Source organism: Chionomys nivalis, chromosome 19, assembly GCF_950005125.1.
Source record: "Chionomys nivalis chromosome 19, mChiNiv1.1, whole genome shotgun sequence".
Classification (NCBI taxonomy): domain Eukaryota; kingdom Metazoa; phylum Chordata; class Mammalia; order Rodentia; family Cricetidae; genus Chionomys; species Chionomys nivalis.
In genome coordinates, this window is record NC_080104.1 from 42,488,788 (window position 1) to 42,510,423 (window position 21,636).

Genomic DNA, 21,636 nt, shown 5'->3' on the forward strand with positions numbered 1-21,636 from the left:
TATCTGGGAGGGTCAGCTAACTAAACCCTTTCTCCTCAAGGCGCTTTGTCAGGGTATTTTATCACAGCAGCAGAAATGAAACTGGGACACTCCAGATGGGGCTGTAGCTTAGTGGTAGAGCATTTGGCTAGCACGTGGGAAGCTCTACACACACACACACACACACACACACACACACACACACACACTTATTATTCTTATAATAATATATGGATCTGAGTATAAGAATGCTCGTAGAAACCCAAATCCCACTGAGCATGGTGATGCATTCAGGAGGCAGAGGCAAGCATGTCTCGGTGAGTTCGAGGCCAACCTGGTCTACAGAGTGAGTTCCAGGCCAGCCAGGACTACACAGAGAAACCCTGTCTTGAAAAATAAAAAAAAAAAGTTTAAAAGTAACACAGACTTATTAAATAGTTTATAAATGAAAGAGAAGTGAAAGGAGGAAAAATAATATATTTCTGTCATAGCAACTGAGAAGACTGCTAAGATTTTGCCCAATTTCTTCCCTCCTTTTGTGGACATGACAGCTATAGTTGTATATGTTTATGTGCTTACAAGGATACATAAGTATAATTTGGTTTCCTAGTTGATATGAAACAGATTTTTCTATTTTGGGGTGTGTTTCCCCATGAGCCCCCTTCCCTGATGACACACTGGCCCTTGGTTAGGAGAGCAACTGTCTCCCTGGACAGGGCCGAGAATGGCAGTTGGCACAAGGAAGTCCCTCAACCATGGACGAAGCTAGTACTGCTAGCTCGTCAGCTTAAGGATTTTAATTCTTTCCATCTCGTTAGAAACACGGTCTGTTTTCAATTTTGGCTTGAAATACTTCTGGAAGGAACTTTTGTGTGTATAATGCTTTTCCAGAATTTAGGATTAGCTTCTTTAGGGTGCAATTCATTCTTAAATAAGGAACAGCAGTAGCATACTTGGGTCCGTCTCACTAAACTCAGATGGGGCTGGTGACATTAAAGATGACAGGTCAGGGGACCTCGTGGGGGACCGTGAAGCTTGGTGGTCTCTGGCTTTGCTCTTGGGAGGCTTCCGGACTGCCCAGACCTTCTTACCAAACTCTCTCCCATCCCCAGGTTCTCCACTGCCTCCCCTATACAAACATGCACAGCACTCTCCATCTTCGGCAAAGCCTGTTTCCAGACTGATTTCTTGCTCTGTATCCTTCCCCTCTGCCTCTCAGAGAATCTTACTTCTCGGGAAAGCATTCCTCTGAAACTCTGTGACGACGTCCAACATGGCCGTTCAGAACTTGCTCGAATGGTTCAATCTCTGTGGCACAGCCAGGCGGTTCTATTTACTTTCCTATGCCTAGTGGAGCCTCAGGGTCTTCTCTGGGCACTGCGGGAACTGGTCAGTGTATGACCAGGGCTGCCTTGGAGCTCAGCACCTGACAGTTGCCCAGCTTCCGCCCTTCTCCCGTTAGAGATGCTAAGCCACTTGGAGAAAAACTGGTATTTCTAGTGATGCTCTTGTCAGGTGTTACACAGAAAGAAAAACAGGGTTGACCTACCTCTGCTCCTGGGTCACCTTTCTCCCCAGCTTCTCCTTTCTCTCCCTGTGGGCACAAAAACATCCCAGTGTGAGGGCTGCTAGCCAGGAGTTTGGCCACAGACCCACCCTCACATCTGTCATAAGCTACAAGTCTAGGCTGCTCCTGGGGAGGTGTACTGTAGCCAGCCTACAGGACCGAGGGCCAAGACGGCCCTGTGGCAATCGTCATCTTTAAGGGTCTGAGACTCTAGCAGTGGGAGCAGGGCCCTGTGTGCGGTTCCTGCGGCAGACATACTGCAGGGCGGAACTGTGGCTTGTTTTTCAGTCTTGGAGGAGGGAACGTGGCCTCATGATGCCTGTCACCCCTGTGACTATTTTACACACCACCACATACATGTGTTATACATAGGGAAATGTAACACATGCTAAGACACGTTATAGATATGTACACACACATAGACACATGTGTGCACATGGCTCTGCCTTGGTAGTTCTAGATTCTAGAAAAGTCCTCCTGATGACCTTCAAGAAATAAGACATTGTGAGGTGAACTGTTCACCATTGGGAGAGGCCACGTGGCTGGAAACTGTAGGTGGCAGGCAGGAATTGGGGGACTCAGTCCTACGATGGGAAGGGATCAGATCTTGTCAACAGCTAGTGGCTGGGAAGAGGACTCCAGGCTCCGGGTAAGGACAAAGATGGCTGATGATGTGACTGCAGTCTTGGAGACTCTGGCTGGGGACTCAGGCCTTGGCTCCTGAGCCGCAGAACAGACATACTGACAGAGCCGTGCTATTTTCAAAGCTGCTGTTTGTGATGGTTTAGGGCACACTGATAGACAGTGAACAGAGCTCAGGTCCCAGAGCCTCGGAGGAGCCCGTGGGGGAGGCGAACCGAGAAGAGACCATATCAAGTCCAGGAGCTCAGCTTCCATCTTGGAAGTCAGCATGCTGAGAAGCTGTGAGTCCTCTACCTACCTGCCTGGCCCTGCTAGGCAGACGTTCACCTTCAGGGTCCACTGAGGCACACCTGACCTCTGAAGCTCTTTTACTTTTTTTGTGTTCGTGTATGGGTGTATGGAGTCAGGATGTCAACCTCAAATGTCCCCTAGGTGCGTGACTTGTTTGTTTGCTTGCTCCCCCCACACTTTTGGGGGACCCGGGGCTCAATGATTAAGCTAGGCTGACTGTCCTGTACACCCCAGGGACTTGCCTGTGTCTTTCTAGTTCTAAGAGCAGAATTCCATGTCTGAGTTCAGCACCCTTAGGCTAAGTAGCACCTGAAGACATAAGCTACCACATTGTGTACTGAAGAAGCTAGAACTGTTTGGACCCAATCCGGACTCCAAGCCAGCTGACAGGCCTAGGCTAACACAGTCTGGCACGATGACAGGCACTCTTAGATGGCCCCTTGTTCATGCGCCCTCATCTGCAGCTGCCTGTGGACACCCTTGACACCCGGTCCTCTCGCCTTACTGTGAATCCTGGGAGCCCGATGGGCCCAGGTAATCCTGTCGCTCCGGGCCTCCCTTCGTCACCTGGTTCTCCTTTCTCCCCAGTTGGGCCGTCTAGACCCTACAGATCGACAAAGATCTCTGTCAGTGAAGCTCAGAGCCATCATGCTGAGCAAATGTGCCCATCTGTGGCATGCATACATGCGTGATTCCCTTCCTCCAAGGGTGGGTGGCCAAAGGTGGTGCCATTTCACGGATGGTACTACTGAGGCCTATAGCAAGCTCCTCAGCTAAGTCAGCAGCCTAGCTGGACTGGGTGGGGGGGCTCTTTTCCCATTCATGCAAACTTTTCTGATGTACGGCTTCCACATGCTTCTGTAGAAGCAGGCTCACAACCCTGCCTGTGTCTTTTTCAACAGTCCATGGGGGTTCCAGCAAAGGCATTGTTATTCCCATCTTACAGATGGAAAACCGAGGCTCTACAAGATTCAGACACAGATGAGGTTGGTACAGGACTCAGGTCTCCTGCGTGGGAACACTACAGGATACCAGCCTTCATAAAGTGAGTGGCAGTGAAGTCAGTCTTGGTTCTCTGAACTCAGGAGCAGCTGACAGCATGCAGAGCCCATGTCAGGCTGGAGGTGGTGCATGCAGGATGCCAGCTGTCCAGACACTTACCTGAGGGCCTGCTTGTCCTGTCTCCCCTTTCTCCCCAGGGCTCCCTGGGGGTCCGGTCTCTCCCTTCATTCCTGGAGGCCCATCCTTTCCTGGGGGCCCTTGAGGGCCAGCCGGCCCCATATCTCCTGGTTTCCCTCGAGGTCCCTATAGAAATATTAATGGCACTTCTTAGGGATATTAATGGAGAAAGGAGGGAGGGAGAGATCAGAAAAGAAAAGGCTTGGTGGTCAAAGGCTGGGGTCTCTGGCACTGAGTGGGGGCTCATAGAGATCCCCAGGCTGGCTCTGCCAGGTACAGCTGGAACCCCTCTTCCTGACCCTCCTAACTTTCCCTGGTTGGGCCTGCTCCTGAGCCCTCCTGCCCACACTCCCTGGGTGAGAACCACTTGCAGAATTCTTGCTGTAGACAGTGTTGTTTACCTTGTCCCCATCATGTCCTGGAGGGCCTGGCAGTCCAATCTCCCCCTGCAGCAGGGGCAACAGAAACGGTTTAGAGTAGAGACACTAATGCTCACCTCCTTGGTACCCTGCCCCTGCCCCCATAGCACCTGGAAGGCACACCTTTGATTGCCTTGGTGTCACAGATCAGGATCCCAAAGTATGGTGATGAGGAGAGCTGAGCGTTCTGTGACCCATGTCTTAGTCACAGTGTCACACGGCTGTCTCTGAGAGTCCTGAACATCTCAGAGCTCCTGGTCATCTTATCCCAACCCTACTGTCCTCACTGTCTACAGGGAGCTCCTATCCACTTCACAGCAATCTCAGACCCTTCCTCGTTTAGGTTGGGATCTGGGAGGATGTGATAATATGATGTGGGAAGGAGCAGAGGAGAGAGGCTGTTAATTCTACTGGATGCATCTGTAGTGACTTCCTGGAGAAGGGTACCTGGAGGAGGTCAGGCTCTCAGAGGCAGAGAGAAAACACAAGGTTTCTTCCCCATTGAAAGGGTTGGCGGAGGATGAGAATAATGGCAAAGGCACTGAGTGAGGGAGGTTGAGAGCTGGAAAGTGGTAACCTGGGTTTGGTGGCTGCAACCAGGGGTATGTTCCAGGTCCCACTGTATCTGAGGGCTTCTCTGAAGCACAAGACCAAAGACTAACTACCAGGGAAGAATGGTAGAGCTTGAGGCTGGGAGTGTGGGAAATGGAGTGAGTGGTAGGGTCTAATGTACAGAGAGGAATGACAGGCAAGTGTGGTGGTCCTGGGAAGATGGGAGGATCACAGAACATGGGAAGGCCCCATGATCTATCATGTGCTCAGGATGTATTACCCTTTCGGAATTTTAAACACCTCACACTGCCCCTCACCTTCCCAGTCCCCACCTCCCCAGTTTCCACCCCTCACCAGGGCAAGTCTTACCCTTTGACCTGGACTCCCTGGAGGTCCAGGTGGGCCTGTTTGTCCAGGAAGACCAGGAGGACCCTAGAAAGGAAAGGAAGAACTTTATAGCAGAAGGGGTGGCTCTCACCAGAGGGCTCTATGTGGTTTACAGGGATCAGTCACTTTCAAATGTAACATTTCCTCAGGTGTGTGTGTGTGTGTGTGTGTGCACACTCATGCATGCACACACAAGCTACAGCACAAATGTGGAGGTCAGGGGACAACCTTGTGGAAGCTGGTTCTCTTTTTTTCCCTGGATGACATTCAGGTCACCAGGTACGTACAGTAAACAGCTTCACATGCTGAGCTATCTCCCAGGCCCAACGCTTGGCTTTTTATGTGGGTTCTAGGGATCAAACTTGGGTCTTCGTGTTCAAAAGTCCAGCAAGCATGTTAACAACTGAGCTATCCCCTCTACCTCTAATGGCCTTTTAAAATAATATATTTTAATGTTCCCATATGAAGTACATTGGTTCTGGAACCTTGTGGTTTGTACCAGTGTCCAGGGATGAGGTGTCCCTGGAAATAGAGTTTGTCTGAGACAAGGTCTTGTCGGTGGCTCCAGCTGGGTCAGAATTTGCTACATAGACCAGGCTGGCCCTGAACTTGGGGGTGACGCTCCTGTCTCTGCCTCCTGAGTCCTAGGACTATAGGTGCGGGTCACCTTGTGTGTCATCCTGCTACATAGTTCCCAAATATTAGAGGAAAAGAGTCCCATACTTCTGGAACCTTGGGGCTCCTTTCCTTCTCCACCATGGAGGCTGGAGTTGGTGACAGTTGTCATAACTACAAATGTTTCCCTTGAGCCTGCCGCTGCTTGGCACATGTGCAGAACCCAGCATGGAATTGCAGGGTTTTTCCAGGCACAGATACTGAAATTGCATAGACAGCTGCTACTCATTTTCCAGAGAGAGAGGGAGGGAGGGAGGGAGGGAGGGAGAGAGAGAGAGAGAGAGAGAGAGAGAGAAACTGTGCCCCAGAGATGTTGTAAATACCATCCAGAGTTCACATTGTGCCTGTGTGAACCACTGTGTAGATGAGGAACTGTCACCACCAATAGCCTTGATAGAGGGACACACAGTTCCCTCCCCTGTCCAGGCTTGCTGCACTGTCTGCCTGGCATGGCCCAGAAGCTCAGTCCATGCCTTCTGGAGGTCAGAACTCTAGACTGTCCTCTCTATGCCCAACCCAGTGCCTGAGGGAAAACCAGGGAGGAATGCGTGCGACTCACCATCAAGGCCAGTGTCCTGATCTCCTGAAAAAAAAAAAAAAACCCACAGTCCAATTAGCTGGAGGACAACAGGCTCCAGCTGCCAGCCCTCCTCTGTAGTCCTGTCCCTCTGAAGGCACGGGGCAGAGAAGACCTCACAGATGGGCTCTTGGGGCTGTGCCACCCCCACACATCCCAAAGGGTTGTCATTTGGATGGAAAACATCCAGATGGGGGCTCTCAAAAGCTCAATGCTGTCCTGGGTGGACTAGACCTGCTTACTGTGGGCTGTGAGCTCTTAACTGAAGGCGAGAAGGGCATAGCACCCCTTTCCTTTTAATTCCTGCAGGGGCTTCCCCCGTTCTTTCTTTTTCTCCCAGAACCCAGAGCAGAGGCTGGCAAAGCACTTCCTTAAAGCTCAGCAGGCAGCTGACCTGTTGGCCCTGACAAAGACTCCCACACCTCCACACAGCCTCAAACACTGGAGCTCCGGAACTGTCTGGTCCCGAGTAAAGACGGGGTGTGGGGGCTGCCAGTCTAGTGGGCCGAAATGTGCTAAAAAAAAAAAACCCTTCAGCACATGGGACAGGTCTTCCATTTAGTGCCACCATGAGCCAGGCGTGAACGAATGTGCCAAGATAGGGGCACCTATTTAAAAGACGGGGGCTCATGAACTTGAAACAGGATGAAACCAACAGAAAACTGTGTTTCAGAGAGGCAGCTCCTACCAGGTGAAGGGGTGCCCACGAGCCATGAGCCCCCAGAGCACTGAGGGGTGGCATTTTATGGGAAGAAGGGGACTCCCAATGGCTCTTTGCTTGGCCAGAGCCAAGTTTAATCAGCTGGATAAGACTCCACTAGGACTTGGAGATCGCCAGCCTCTAGAGTGGAGCCCACTCACCTGAAGCGCCTCGTTGATGTTTCCATTGTAATCCACCATCTCTCCCTTCCCAGGTTCACCCTTGGCGCCCTAGAAAGCAGAGGAGAGCTCGGTCAGAGCCTGGGACAGGAGGGGCCGGAGAGCCTGCAGCCTATGGTGGCGGTCCCTGTAGCTGCCTGGACACGGGGTGGCACAGAGCATCCGGGGCTGTTTGCCAGGGTGCTCAAGGCCTTGTGGAAGAAATGAGCAGTGTGTGCTTAAGCTTAAACTACACAGGCCCAGAGATGGGTTAGCCACCACGGCTAGACCTCCCTCCTAGGGACAGTGCACGGTTCCCTTCCCACCTCTCCACAAGCTCAGGGTCAAGTCCCTTCGTGCTACAACTCCAGGTAGATGAACATACCTTAGGGCCAGCTGGTCCCTGCACCCCAGCTGCTCCTGGCTGCCCCTGTGGCAGACAAATGAGTGAGATGGTTGATAAGGCTGAACATGCGAACATTGATGTCCTCAAGTGAGCTACACTTCAGGGGTCACAGAAGGGCCAGGCAGACCATTCATCTTGGCTCAATCCAACAGGACAAACCTCCCTGTATGCTTCAGTGCAGGCTCTGCTCCCTTCCAGAAACATCCCTAACATTGCCCGCACTTTCTTCCTCTGAGTTTGAGTTCCTCGGGTTCTACTCCTTTTGCACTTAATGATATCCCTTTCTTTTCTGTCCTTTGTGTTGTTAGAGATTCTCCTCTGCCCCTTTGGCCACATCTCCCCAGTTCCCTAAACCAGTCACAACCTTGGCGGCTGGTTTCTAGTCCTTTGCTTCTTCTGACTTCCATTCTGCACTAATTGCAGGGGCTCATTTTCTGGTGTCCAGTGATGGCCTCAATGAGCCCATGTGACATTTTTTTAGGGACCACTCTCCCTGGGACAGAGGGAACCACAGGGCGAAACACGGAGTCCGGGGATGCCACAGCTAGAGGGATACTGATGTCCTAGGGTGGGCCAGGGGCTGGGGCTGTTCCTAATGGAAACAGGACCAAGTGACATGGAATAGATGGAACAGGGGTGTTAAGCGAAGGGCAAATCACACGTCTAGTTTTCCCATGACCTTTGAAGGCAAAACACAAAGTCAAAGATAAAGCGAACTTGAATGCTTTGTCAACTCAGCTCAGATGACCCTGCCACTGGCCCTCTGAGGAACTGTCCTCTGTGTCCCTCCCACCTCAGGAGGGATTCTGGTTATCATGGGCCTGTGAAAGAGGCAGGGAGAGCCGAGGAGGAGTTCTCCATCTAGATCTGTGGCTTGGGAAGCTACTGTAAGCCAGGGTTCAGACTTGTTCCCCAGCTGAAATGTCCCATTCTCCAGGTAGGCTTCTGCACACCCATTGTCTCAGCGGATGCTTCTCTTAGGTTCCAGTCACAAGATGGAATCAGGAACCATTGCTGGCTAGCCCAGGGTCAGCACTGGGGTCAGACTAGGGATGGTTGGTTTCCTGAGTTGTGTGTGAACACCCCTAGCCATCCTCATCATGTTGGATATGAGGGCTCTACCTTGTCTCCTTGTTGTCCTGGGGGTCCAGCCTGGCCATCCACACCAGCTTCTCCCTGGGAAGCAGAGAAAGAAGGTAAGGACACACTGGGCAGCCAGTTCAGACACTGGAGAGACAGAGGTCTGTTGGAAAGACACACTGTACCAGGTCCTGCCTGCCTGGGCAACAAAAGGGGACACGGAGGCCTTGGGAATCAGGGTAGAGATCCCTGTGAGTTCAGGATGGGCTGTGTCAGGAGAGACATGAAGGCAGAGGTCACTCTAGTACTTCTTTTAGTGGCCCTGGAAAGTAGACCAGGGTTTGGGGACACAGCTTTCTAACTCTCCTCCCTTGTATCAGAAGACATAGACACGGTGGCCAGGCATCCCCAAGTCCCCATTGAGACCCAAACTGTGACAACCTCATGTCCTATGACCCCAGGTCCGAGAACATGGGGTGGTGGTGCCACCTCTGGCAAAGTCACAGCTCCTGCTGAGTTAGGCTGGAGCTGTTTCTCTAGGATGCTGGGAAGGCAGCAACCGCACGTGCTTAACACCTTGCCCTCCTGGTTCTATCTACCTGATCCTCTTTGGGGATGCCAGCAAAGACTCACCTTTGGCCCAGGGGGCCCAGGGAGCCCTGGGGGGCCAGGCTCCCCTCTGCCTCCTCCAATGGCATTGCCTGCATCACCTTTTTCTCCCTGGGGAAGGAGAGGGAGAGAGATTGATTGATTGATTGAGACTGAGAACAGCTTCTTCAGGATGTCTGGGGAGGCAGTGCCCTACCATCTTAGAGCACTGCTCCCCTAGCCCTTCTTGTTTTGTTTTCAAGACAGGTTTCTCTGTGTGCCTCTGGCTGTTCTGGAACTCGCTCTGTAGATCAGGCTGGCCTTGCACTCACAGAGATCCACCCGCCTCTGCCTCCCTTGTGGCTCCCCTGGCTCTTCTCTTGTCTATCAGCCCCTCCTTGGCCTCTGCTTCCTGTTGGACCTCCATCCTGACTTATTCTTTCCTAATGCTCTTTGGATGGGCAATGGCTGACACCCCTGCCCTGTTCCCATGTGAGCCTGGCTCTTAGAATTCTGAGGATGGAGCAGAAATCCTGGACACAGTACACAGTTGAGTCCCCCTCTCCTGGAAGGGAGAGGAGAGCAGTTTGGAAAGTCAGAGCTTGGAAATTCCCCCTTGTATCCACTTTGCTGTTGCCTTTATGTCTGCCCCCTTGTCTCCTCCCCTCTCCCCCCTCCCCCACTGGCCCTTGTCTTTTCTGTTTGCCTTCTCTGGCCTCTAGACAGAACCCATAGGTCAGAATGTCCTTTTTAAGAAACTTGTGTCGTGGATTAAATTGTGTTCCAGGAAAGTTTGGTGTTGAAGTCCTAACCTCTAGTACTTCAGAAAATGACCTGTTTTGGAAATTGGGTAACTGAGGGTCAGTTAAGATCAAATATGAAGGGGATCACGGTGGAGGAGACAGGACCCCATTTTCCCATGACATCATAGGATGGGGAAGTCTGCAGACAGACAGATACACAGACACAGATACACAGCTGATTCGTGAAAATGGAAGTAGATGAGGTGAGGCTTCTGCAAGCTGAGGGATCATGAAAACTGTCCTAAATCACTGGAGAGCAAAAGGCTTCAGAACGTACCCCCACCCCCCACCCCTGCTCTTGGGCTCCTGCCTCCAGGGCTGAGAGGCTGGAAGTTCTGCTGTTAATTAATTTGGTCTGTGGACTGTTGATTCATGATTCCCTGCTTCAGCTTTGTTCAGTATGAAAGAACTCAGCTATCTGTACCCATGGCACAAATCACTGAGCCCTGTAGGGCTACTGGAACCCAAACCTCATTTCATAGGTGGAGTCAGTCTGCCCCATGGGACAGGTGACTTAGGACGGCCCCTTACTGAGCTAATGGCAGAGCCAGCCTCCTCCAGGTCTTGCATGGCCCTCCTGTTAAGGTGCCGTCTTCACTTTGCCTCCACAGCGTCTGTATGAGCCAGCACGGTGTTGTAACAAAACACCGTGCCTGGATGGCTGAGATAGCAGAGGTCTAATCTCTTATCATGCCCAACTGCCATCTGGGTGCCTGTGCGAGGGAGAAGGGACAGGATCTCCTGGCTGTCTTCTGTCTGTTCTCACTTGGCAAAGAGGAAGACTATCTTCTTCTGATAAGTCCACCAGGGCAATCAGGTTAGGGTCCCAACCTTGTGACCTCACTTAACCTTTATTATCCCCTAAAAGCCCTATCTTCTAGTACAGACACCTTGGGGCTCTGGGCTTCAGCATATGAATTTTGAGGGGCATAGTTCACTCCAGAGCAGTGTCCAATGGAAAGGCCACTCCACCCCCAACAACCAGCAGGGCTTTAGAAGTCTTGCCTCCAAGACTTCTAAACCATTGATAAAAGGTCATGGTGGTGAGGGGAGGATGGGGTGGAATCAGAGACCAGGGTTTCCAGACAACTATCCCCAGGTTCCCTGTAAACAAGAGGTGTTCAGATAAATATATGGGGATTGCATACTGTATTGGCTTTTCAGGATTTCCCAGAGCACATTAAACAGCCCCCCACCCCAGGAATCCTGCACGCCAGATAAGCACACATCCACTATTACTAGCTCTCTTTTATCCTTCCCTTGAACAAAAGTCTTGCCAAGTTGAGTGTGCTCGATTTGAGTTTGGGACCTTCCTGCCTCAGCCTCCCATGGAGGCAAGATTCTAGGCCTGTACACCTGGCCTGACTCCACAGAGGACTTTTTAACACAACGATTTTCAAGTTCGTTGGACATTTCTGTCATGCTACATCTGTTATTGTTCCAGATAAGATGAGACACCAGGTTGAGTGCAGTGGACAGTATATCACGGCCTCCCCACTCTTCCCCTTCCCCCATGCATGCAGGGGAAGCCCTGCTTGCATGCATAGCTGCCATGCATGCAGACAGGGCTAGGAAAGAGGAGATTCCTTGCAGTCTGCTCACATACAGCCTGGCTGGGCCTCAGGGGGAGAGAAGCAAATTGGTGGTCCCTGCCAGCCTCACCCCACAGTCAATCTCCTTTTTCTACGCCCCACAGGACTCCCTTTTCATCAGTACCTTGGCTCCTGGAGTCCCAGGCTCGCCCTGTATGGAAACAAAGAAGACCCAGTGAAGAGAGAGAGTCGAAGGGGGGGGGGAGGGGACGGGACAAGGGCTCTCTGCTTGGAGGGAGAGGCACTTCCTCTGCTCAAGGTAAACTCCAGGATAAAAGCATTCTGGGAGGCTGATTCCGGGGGTCTCATTTTTCCCTAGATCAGTGGTTCTCAACCTTCCTAATGCTTCATCCCTTTAATGCAGTTCATCACGTTGTGGTGACCCACAACCATAAAGTTATTTTTGTTGCTACTTCACAAGTGTAATTTTGCTATTGTTATGAATCATAATGTATATCTCTGTTTCCTGATGGACTAGGGCGACCTCTGTGAAAGGGTCAAATGACCCACAAAGGGGTTATGGTCCACAGGTTAAGAATTACCCAAGAACACACGGTCAATAAGACAAAACAGCAGTCAACTAAAGAATCTTCACCAACCCCACATCAAACAGAGGACTGATCTCTAAAATATATAAAGAACTCAAAAAACTAGACAACAAAATACCAAATAATTCAATTGAAAAATGGGGTACAGATCTAAACAGAGAATTCTCAACAGAAGAATCTCAATGGCCAAAAGACACTTAAGAAAACACTCAACATCCTTAGCTTTCAGGGGAATGCAAATCAAAATGACTCTGAGATACCATCTTACACTAGTCAGAATGGCTAAGATCAAAATCACGGATACAGAATGAGGGAACACTCCTCCATTGCTGGTGGGAGTGTAACTTGTACAGTCACTTTGAAAATCAGTATGGTGGTTTCTCAGAAAACTTGAATCAATCTACCTCAAGACCCAGCAATACCACTCTTGGGCATATACCCAAAGTATGCACACTTATACCACAAGGACATTTGATCAACTATGTTCACAGCAGCATTGTTTGTAATAGCTAGAACCTGGAAATAACCTAGATGTCCCTCAACCAAAGAATGGGTAAAGAAAATGTGGTACATTTACACAATGGAGTACTACTCAGTGGTAAAAAACGACATCTTGAAATTTGCAGGTAAACAGATGGAACTAGAAAAAAAATCATCCTGAATGAGGTAACCCAGATCAAGAAAGACAAACACGGTGTGTACTCAGTCATAAGTGGATACTAGGTATAAAGCAAAGGACAACCAGCCTATAGTCTATGACCCCAGAGAAGCTAGGTAACAAGGAGAATTCTAAGAGACACATACATGGATCCCCTTGGTAAGGGGAAATAGACAAGAACTCCTGAGAAAATTGTGGGTGTCTTTGGAGGGGGGAAGGGAAGGCAGAAGGGGAGGGGAAGGGGAAGAGAACATGAGGGGACGGGATGGCCGAGATGGGGGAAGGATAGAGAGAGAGAGCAACGAAAGAGATATTGTGATTGACTGAGCCATTATGGGGCTAGCAAGAAACCTGGCACTAGGGAAATTCCCAGGAATCGACAAGGATGACCCCAGCTAATACCCTAAGCAATAGTGGAGAGGGTACCTGAACTGGCCTTCCCCTATAACCAGATTGATAACTACCTTAATTGTTGTCATAGAAACTTCATCCATCAACTGAATGAAGCAGATGCAGAGATCCACAGCTAGCACTGGGCTGAGCTCCCAGAGTCCAGTCAAAGAGAGGGAGGAGCAATACTATGAGCAAAGGGGTCAAGACTATGATAGGGACACCCACAGAAACTACTGACCCGAGGTAATGGTAGCTCACTGACTCCAGACTAAGTGAGGGAACTTGCACAGGATCAAACTAGGTCCTCTGAATGTGGGTGACCGTTGTGTGGCTGGGACAGTCTGTAGGGCCACTGGCAGTGGGACCAGGATTTATCCTTGGTGCTTGAACTGGCTTTTTGAAGCATCTTCGGAGGGACTCCTTTCTCAGCCTAGATATGGGGGAAGGCCTTGATCCTGCCTCAAAGTGAGTGCTAGACTTTGTTGACTCCCCATAGGAAGGAAGCCTTATCTTCTCTGAGGAATAGATGGGGGTGGGTGGAAAGTGGGGGAGTGGGAGTGGGGGAGGGAGAGGGAACTGGGGTTGGTATGTAAAATGAGAAAAGATTATTTTAAAAATAAACAAAAAAAGAAAAAAGAAGAGAGAACTGCCACCCTAGAAGGATGGGCAGGTTAGGAGCATCCCAGGAGGAAGGGTGGTAGTGGTGACCCCTGATGAGCAGAGCTGCTGCAAAGATCAAGATGGGGTACCATTGGGCACCTCCATGGTTCCCACTGGCTTAGTTAAGGGTTCAGGGAAAAGATGTTGGCTCTTCTCTCACAGGCTTTGGAAGCCTGTGGGAGCTGGTTCTGAGTTTGGGAAAGACCTGGCTTCTCTCAGTGGCAGACTGAGGAGGCCCTGAATGGAGGCTGGAGACCTCTGTTCTCCCCCTGGGTCCCGCTGCCATGCCGTTGAGCCCCTGTGCCCAAGCTCTGTGGTCTCATGATACTCTGCCCCTAATACATAGAGCGACAGTGTCTACCAACCTTCATCCCGGCCACGGCGATCCCAGGAGCCCCCTGGTAGAGAAAAAAAAAATAGGCATGAGGGTCTCTGAGTTCAGAGGCAGCTAGCCAAGCAGCTCCGCCTGGCCTTTCAGCCTGCGCGTTTCTGCTGACAACCGCAATGCCCGAGTGTGGGAGAATGTGACATAATGAGCTTGGCACCCCAAGAGTGCACTTGAAGATGGAATATGGGCTGTCCATCTGCCGAACTACCGGGACTTCACTGGAATGTACAGTGGGGACAGTGAAGCTTGGGCTAGGTCCCTGTGGCCAAAGGCTGGCGACTACCGGGCAACACCATAGGAAGGCACTGGTTTCGCCAAAGCAGAGTGTACCCTTCCGTATAAGTGGGGCTACTGCCACTCACAGCTCTCTAGACCTCGGCCCTCAAGAACCGGGAGCAGACCCATTCCTTGCTCTGTGTGTCATATATGTGAGTATGCACATGTGTTTGTAGGGATACACCCCCATGGAAACACATGTGGAGGCCAGCGGTCAATGCCAGGTTCTTTCTCTACTGCTCTCTGCCTTAGTCTTTGAGGCAGGCTCTCTCCCTGAACCTGGCGCTCACTGGTTGTCTAGACTGGCTGGTCAGCAAGCTCACAAGATCCCCGTTCCCTCTTCCCAGTGTGTTATAGGTATGCACCACTCCATTTATGTGTAGTTGTACAGGCTGGTCCTGAACTCCTGATCCTCCTATCTCCACCTCCAAAGTGCTGGATCACGTGTGTACCACCACACCTGGTTTGCAAAATTCATTTTCATATTTCCCTAAGGCCACATACTTTGAGGTGACAATGTTGTTTAAAGTTCCATTTAGAAAAACCCAAGAGGGATTGGAGAGATGGCTCAGAGGTTTAGTGCACTGGCTGCTCTTCCAGAGGTCCTAAGTTCAATTCCCAGCAAACACACAGTGGCTCACAACCGTCTGTAATGAGATCTGGTGCCCTCTTCTGGTGTGCAGATAGAACACTGTATACATCATCATCATGCCCAAGAGGAGGATGTTGGGATTCTTGTTCTCTTTGGACTCAGGACCATACTAGAACTGATAGCTGAGGAGGGTTTTTATGATCCAGAAAGCCCAGGAGGCAACCAGAGCCACATCACACTAGCCTTACCCATGTTAGGAAAGACAGATATACAAAGGGGCGTGGTTGAGGGAGGGCTGACCCCATTTTTCCAACAGGTTGTGAGAAGGAAGGGATCCAAGAAGGAACTAAGGTTCCCAGAGTTTTGGAGAGGAATATGCACAGGGAGGGATGGGTACCTTGGCTCCATGCTTGCCGGGCATTCCTGGCATGCCCCGTTCTCCCTGGAAAGAGAAACCACGAGAAAAGGATCAGACTCAGCATTATGGCCCACAAGCTTGAGCATCCAACCCCCACGGGTTCAGGGGACCCTGCCATGGCAGCAACCACATGGGTCACTTCCCTCAGTTCTGTGACACCGTCTTGAAGGAAGACTCGAGTCACAGGTGTAGAGGAGAAAGAGAGAGATGAAGAGGAGGATATGGGTTGAAATGAACAAGAACACACACAGACACACACACATTAAACCTAACCAGGGAGATGCCCTTGAACTATATCTGCAGCTGAGGATGCTTTTGCCTCAATGATGCTGGGCCTGGAGTCAGCCTGTGGCAAGAGCAGCCATGTGGCTACTTATCTTCCACCGACATTTTCACCCCTAGCAGGTTTGCTAACATGGCGCCCATTGCTGGGCCAGACATGTACTTCTCTCTACTTTTACCCAGGGCCTTGCCTTCCCAAGCTCTTGGGGCTTGTGAGTTATTGTTCATTTTTCCAAGCCCCTGCCTGCTACTGCCTGGCCACACACGTGCTGCAGCTTTTCTGGGGTCTGTGGGCAGAGCTGTGCCATCTCAGCTCTGTCCCTCTTTACTTTCCAGGTCTTCCTCTCTCCCACAACCATCAGATCTACAGGAGCTGGGGGCACCAGGAAGGCACTCACACCATCATGAAACGGGTCAGGAGATGACATCCAGTGACAAAAGGGGGTGCTAAAAAAAGGGGAATCAAGACTCCAATCCAAATGTCTAGGGGACAGCTCTTTTCTCACGCTCTGAACCCCACACGGCACCCCAGTATGAAGATGCAGCAGGGCTCTGCCAGCCTGCTGTTGCCGGCCTCAGTGGTGCTGACGGTGGTGCGGGGGAAGGGAAGGCCAGAGCCCAGACACAGACTCCCACTGGGGCTCCTGCCTGGCCTGTACTGCTTCATCTGCTCCGACTCTCACAAGACGGCTCTGCCCTCCCTCTCCAACAGAGGCGAGAGCGACTCCCACTCTTCCTCCATGCCAGGCCCTCCCTACTGGTGTCTCCAAGTCTCCCAGCACATGAGCTAAATAGTGGGGCTTCCAATTCCCCGTCTCCACTGCCCACAGATAAAAGGCACGGGGGCTCCTGGGCTGCTGAGCCCGGTACTCTGAAGTCTGTGTCCATCCTTGTTTCCTGGTGAAGATAAACCACTGTGATCCTGAAAGTACCATCCACTTGCACGGCCTCACGACTCTCTGCTGCTTCCTCAGTTCAAAGGCATATTAGGACTCTGTGAGACCCCTTTACTGTCCCCACGCCCCAGTTCTGGGTCCTCAATTGTATCCCCTACCCCTAACACTGGACTGAACCCGGAGCTTCATGTGTGCTAGGCAATCGTTTTACTGTTAAACTCTATCCCCATGAGATGTCTTTACCTTTAATTTTGAGACATGGCCTCACTAAGCTGTGCAGGCTGGCCTTGAGTTAACTCTGTCTCCCAGGCAGGATTGTGAGCCCCCTGCCTCGGCTTCCTGATGATTCAGGGTCACAGACTAGGGTCACCATGCCCAGCTTGCTGTGCACTCGACATCTGTACACACATTCCTGTACAGTGTGTTCATCCTCTTCCAGCCAAGTGCCCGAGTTCTACAGAAACCCCCAACTTTTATGTCCAAACACCAAATAAATCCTCTTCCACCCTGACCTGCTCAGGGTGCCAGAGGGGTCCACACGGGCAAGTCTGCTCTATGGCCAGCAGAGGGTGCAGGAGGACCTTCTCTGAACTTTGCCATCTTGGCCACAGTGGTCTTAAAGACTTCTCAGGGTCCTCGGTGGCACTCATCTCTAGAGGACCAGGTCCCCTGATAAGATTCCAATGGACTCCACCCCTCTAACTTAGCCAGGAGGAGTCCCTCCCTAGTCCTGTGGTTCTCAACCTGTGGGTGGCAACACACTTTGGGGGTTGGTATCAGATCTTTACATTATGATTTATAACAGTAACAAAATTACAGTTACAAAGTAGTAACAAAGTAACTTTTTGGCTGGGGGTCACCACAACATGAGGAACTGTATTAGAGGTTCATAGCATTAGGAAGGTTGAAAACCACTGCCCTAGATAGAGTCCCTTTGTGTGTGCAGGGATGTTGGAGGGCTGTCACCTTGGGAAGGCCTGGCTGCTCAGAAGGTCCTGTTTGGTTTACTCTCAAGCTTTCTGCAAGGTCTCTGAGATCCTTCCCACCTCCCGTGTGTGACGCTGGTCTAGGTGTCAGCGTGACTGTTTTTCTCTCCGAGTCCACACTTCTTTTTTGCACAGTGAGATCAAACTGGATCCATTCCCCGCCCCCCCCCCCCCCCCCGCCACCCGCACTGCCCCCAGCCCCACCCTGGCTGCTTGCATGGCTCTGGGGAGAGAGATCAGTTAGAGCTGGGGAGGAGAGGTCTGGTCCATGGTTCCAGAAAAAGGAGTCTTAGCTTTGGATAGAAGTCTAGAAGGGGGTCTTGGTGGGGTTCCACTGTCCCCTCCTGTGCCTCCAGGATGGCCAAGGATGCTTCTACTGGGGAGAAACAGCCTGCAGCTGGAGGGCAGCTGAGAAGCCACGCACATGGGCTAACCCAGATCCTTCTTAGCTCAGCTAGCTGGCTTAATCTTGCCAAGGCAAGCCTGTGCACACAAAAGAACCAGCCATCCTTACTTCCTTCTCAGGAGTGGTCCTCTGTAGGGTGGCTGAGCTCCCTCTTCCTCACCCCCAGCCCCCCTTGGTTGATCTTGGTCTCAGGGCCTCAGGACTTCCCTCCCTCCTGCCCTTTCGCTGGGCAGGAAGCAGGGGCGCCTGGCTGACCCCACACTGGGGCTCTCTTCATGCATTAGCTTCGCTGCTCAGCTCCAGCCTAGGGGCTTGCCCTGTCTGACCTCTGGATAGGCCAGAGAGCATTGCTTCCTGGCTGGGGGCGAGGCACCCTTCAGGATCCAAGACGCTGCTCCGGAGGGGGAAGCGGAGGCTGGCGTGGCCATGGCTGAAGGACAGCGACCACACTTTGAAGCCATGGCATGCCTTTGTGAGATTTAGGGCCTCCTTTTCTATTGCCCTCTTGAGTTTTTTCAGTTCCAAAGGCGCAGGTGGAACTGTGCTCGGCTTGGCTCCGCTGGCTCAGTGCCGTGCTTTGTGGCTTGGATCTCACAGCTGTCCAAGCCTATGGTTTTGATTGCTCTCTGCCTCGCCTTTCCAGTAGGGATCCCAGAGACCCTCTGGTGGCGGTGGGGTTCTCCACTGCCCAGAATGCAATGACTGTGACTCCCAGGCAGCCAGTCACCCTTGGAGGACGCTGGCTCTTTAACAATGGGTGGAAGCTGCAGTGGGGAGGGGGGGAACTGCAGTCATTGTGGTTCAAGAGACACATGGTTAGGGCCGCACTAAGTGATCTTGAAGGCCTGTCCCAGCTCCTAGGAGCCCCCTCACGTGTCCCCACCCCCAGAATCAACAGGGTTTGTGTCCTTTGAAGTTTCTAGGAGGGAGGACCCATCCTCTCCAAGGATGACAGGATGGCACAAGCTTGACCAACGGGTGTGGCCTCCTAATTGATGATTTACTGTTTGTTGAACAAGCAGCACAGGGACTTGGCAAGAAGTCTGTCTGTCTGGAATAGGGATGGGGCTTCAATGTCAGCTCCGCAGCCAAGCAAAGGGCCGGCAGGCAGGGGAGATGAATGGCCTTCCCTAACTCGGGGCCAGGGCTCTCTTACAAGGGGCCAGTGACATGGCATCTTTGTTCTCTGCAGGGGATGGGAGATTGTCTGGCGAGTGGGCTGGGAAAGCTGGGGAGCTCCTGGGTTGGAAAAGCTGGAGAGATGAGGGTAGGAGACCTAATACTTTTCAAGGAAAAAGGTGACTGGGTTCCCACTTTCTCAGTTTCCCTGCCCAGAAGCAAGGACCCAAGAAACCATGGAAATCCCAGGTCCTCTGGTAATTAGGGCTGGCAGGGAGTGATCCAGGGAATTCCTGGGTCGAGTGCCCCATTGAAGGTTTGGGGCTTTGGAAGGATGGCTGGCTTGTAATCGCAATTTGAGATCGGTTGGTTGTGTAGTCAGTTCTAATTAATCTGTGGACTTTGGAGGGCAGAGCAGAGCCCAGAGGTCACGGAGTGGGGGCTGGGGCTGCCCCGTCCCCTTGAGGCCCATGTCTCCCTGTTCTTATCTGCATCCATTTCAAGAGTCTGGATGTCCTCACTGGGACTTCCCAACGTTGACAGAAAATGCTATATTCCCCCTGCTGCCTGGAAATGCCACAGGGAACTTGGGTCACTTGGACCCTCTGTGAGACAGAGGGCCACAGGGATCACTCAGAGTAGTGGCGGTTTGATAAGAGCTGGATTAGAAACAAGCATCAGCTCAACTATCTAGGGTCACTCCACTGGTCAGAGCACACTCTCAGTTCATCTAAACGAGGTACCCATGTGCCCCAACCTTCTGTCCTGCAAGATCTGAACCCAGCCAAGCTCTTGGTTTCCACAAAGAGGACATCTCAGCTGCCACCTCATGTCCTTCCTGGGAAGATGAGGGAGAAAGCCTTTTAGAACACTAATTTCCCTTGGAGACCCTAATACGCGGGTAGCAAAGTCATTGAGAGTAGTAAGGCTTTGGATTTAGACAGATCAGGTGTCACCACCTCCAAACTGTGGGCTAGAGGGAGGTAGACTCTGTGATCCACGTTTTGCTAGAGATTATCAAAAAATCCGACTTTCGGAGGTAGATTTAACAGAGACAGTACAATGGTGCACGGGGGCTGGGGATGAGGCTCAGTTGGTAGAATGCTTGCCTAGTATGCACAAAACCCTAGGCCCAATCTCCAGCACCACATACGCCGGGTGTGGGGCAGCACAGCTATAAAACCCCAGCACTCGGGAAGTCAGAAGGATCAGGTGTTCAAAGTCATCCTCAGCTACCTAATGAGTTTAAGGTTAGTTCAACAAGGGGGCGGGGCAATAAAGTGATGCCTGTGGAGTGCCTGGCACCCTGCCTGGCATGGGGGAGGGGTTCAGAGAATATTCACAACGCTGGTCATCATGCCACAGAGCTGTCTCCTTCAGAATGTGTGTCCAGCTATGGTCCTCTACAAAGACCCATGCGGATGGTCTGGGGTGCACCCAGCACAGTACTAACTGGGATGCACCAGGGGATGAGCTCCCCCATCAGGTTTGTAGGCTTGTGTCCCACACTAGCCTGAACGAGAGCTGAGGTTGTGACGTGTGATGTTCGAAACACGCTTTGTATTGTGCAGCGGAGTTAAGATGGATGCTCGTCATCAACTTGGGTCAAACAGGTACCACATGGGTATACAACGATATATGCAATGTCTAGGCAGGAGGGTGGCCCTGGGCAGGTACAGGGCTGCACAAGGGTGCCAGTCACCCTGGGTTTTGATCTCAAAGAGCGAGTAGTGACATAATCCTTGCTGTCCTGGCTGAGAGGACACAGACCTGGTCCAGCTGGTATAGTGATGGAGTTAGTGCCTTATCCTTATACTTCACAGGCTGAGAAATTAAACTCCACCTTGTGTGTCAAGGCTGGGAGGCAGAGCAAGCAGAGCTCGTGAGGCAGGTCCGTCTGCTACACCAAGGGCTCCCCTTCTCCCACAGAGACCTCGATGGGGCGGGTGCGTATGTTTCTCAGCTCCGTGTCACCATAACTGGTGGCCACGGCTCCCTTGGAGGGAGGGGGAACATCTTTCTGACATCCATGTTCACTCCTCTCCCAAATTAATTCCTCCTTCTTGCACCTTAGTGAAGCACAGAGTGGGAGGAAAGAAAGAAGACAGATGGGTAAAGGGGGGGGGGCACCATTTAGCCTTCCTCTCCTAGAGGATCCACAGGTGCTTTCAAACAGGCTGGAGAGACCGCGCTTCGGATTTTAGCATGTTCGCCAACCGTGAAACTTTAGGCAAAGTATTAACACCTGGGGGATAATGGTCTCTCAGCCCTGGCTCTGGTGAGGTTGGAGTGAGACAGAAGCCATTGCACTTTGGCTGAACTAAGACGCAGAGAATGGCCGCACTTGACCAAGTATGAATGAGTGACAATCGTTCCGTGTCAGGATGGAGAGGGAAGCGAGTGTCTGTTTGGGCGCGAG

The 21,636-nt window shown here is 51.7% G+C and overlaps 1 protein-coding gene across 1 annotated transcript in view; it reads right to left on the bottom strand.

The window, feature by feature from the left end:
- The window catches only part of Col13a1 (collagen type XIII alpha 1 chain), a 79,807-nt gene that overhangs the window by 20,415 nt on the left and 37,756 nt on the right, over nt 1–21,636 (bottom strand). The window contains exons 16-28 of the mRNA XM_057751810.1: nt 15,508–15,552; nt 14,220–14,252; nt 11,720–11,746; nt 9,246–9,332; nt 8,655–8,708; nt 7,512–7,556; nt 7,130–7,198; nt 6,251–6,274; nt 4,999–5,061; nt 4,060–4,104; nt 3,641–3,784; nt 2,985–3,083; nt 1,529–1,573 (exon numbers count right to left, since the gene is read on the bottom strand). Of these exons, the coding sequence (XP_057607793.1) occupies nt 1,529–1,573; nt 2,985–3,083; nt 3,641–3,784; nt 4,060–4,104; nt 4,999–5,061; nt 6,251–6,274; nt 7,130–7,198; nt 7,512–7,556; nt 8,655–8,708; nt 9,246–9,332; nt 11,720–11,746; nt 14,220–14,252; nt 15,508–15,552 (780 nt within the window). The remainder of the gene's footprint in view (nt 1–1,528; nt 1,574–2,984; nt 3,084–3,640; nt 3,785–4,059; nt 4,105–4,998; nt 5,062–6,250; nt 6,275–7,129; nt 7,199–7,511; nt 7,557–8,654; nt 8,709–9,245; nt 9,333–11,719; nt 11,747–14,219; nt 14,253–15,507; nt 15,553–21,636) is intronic.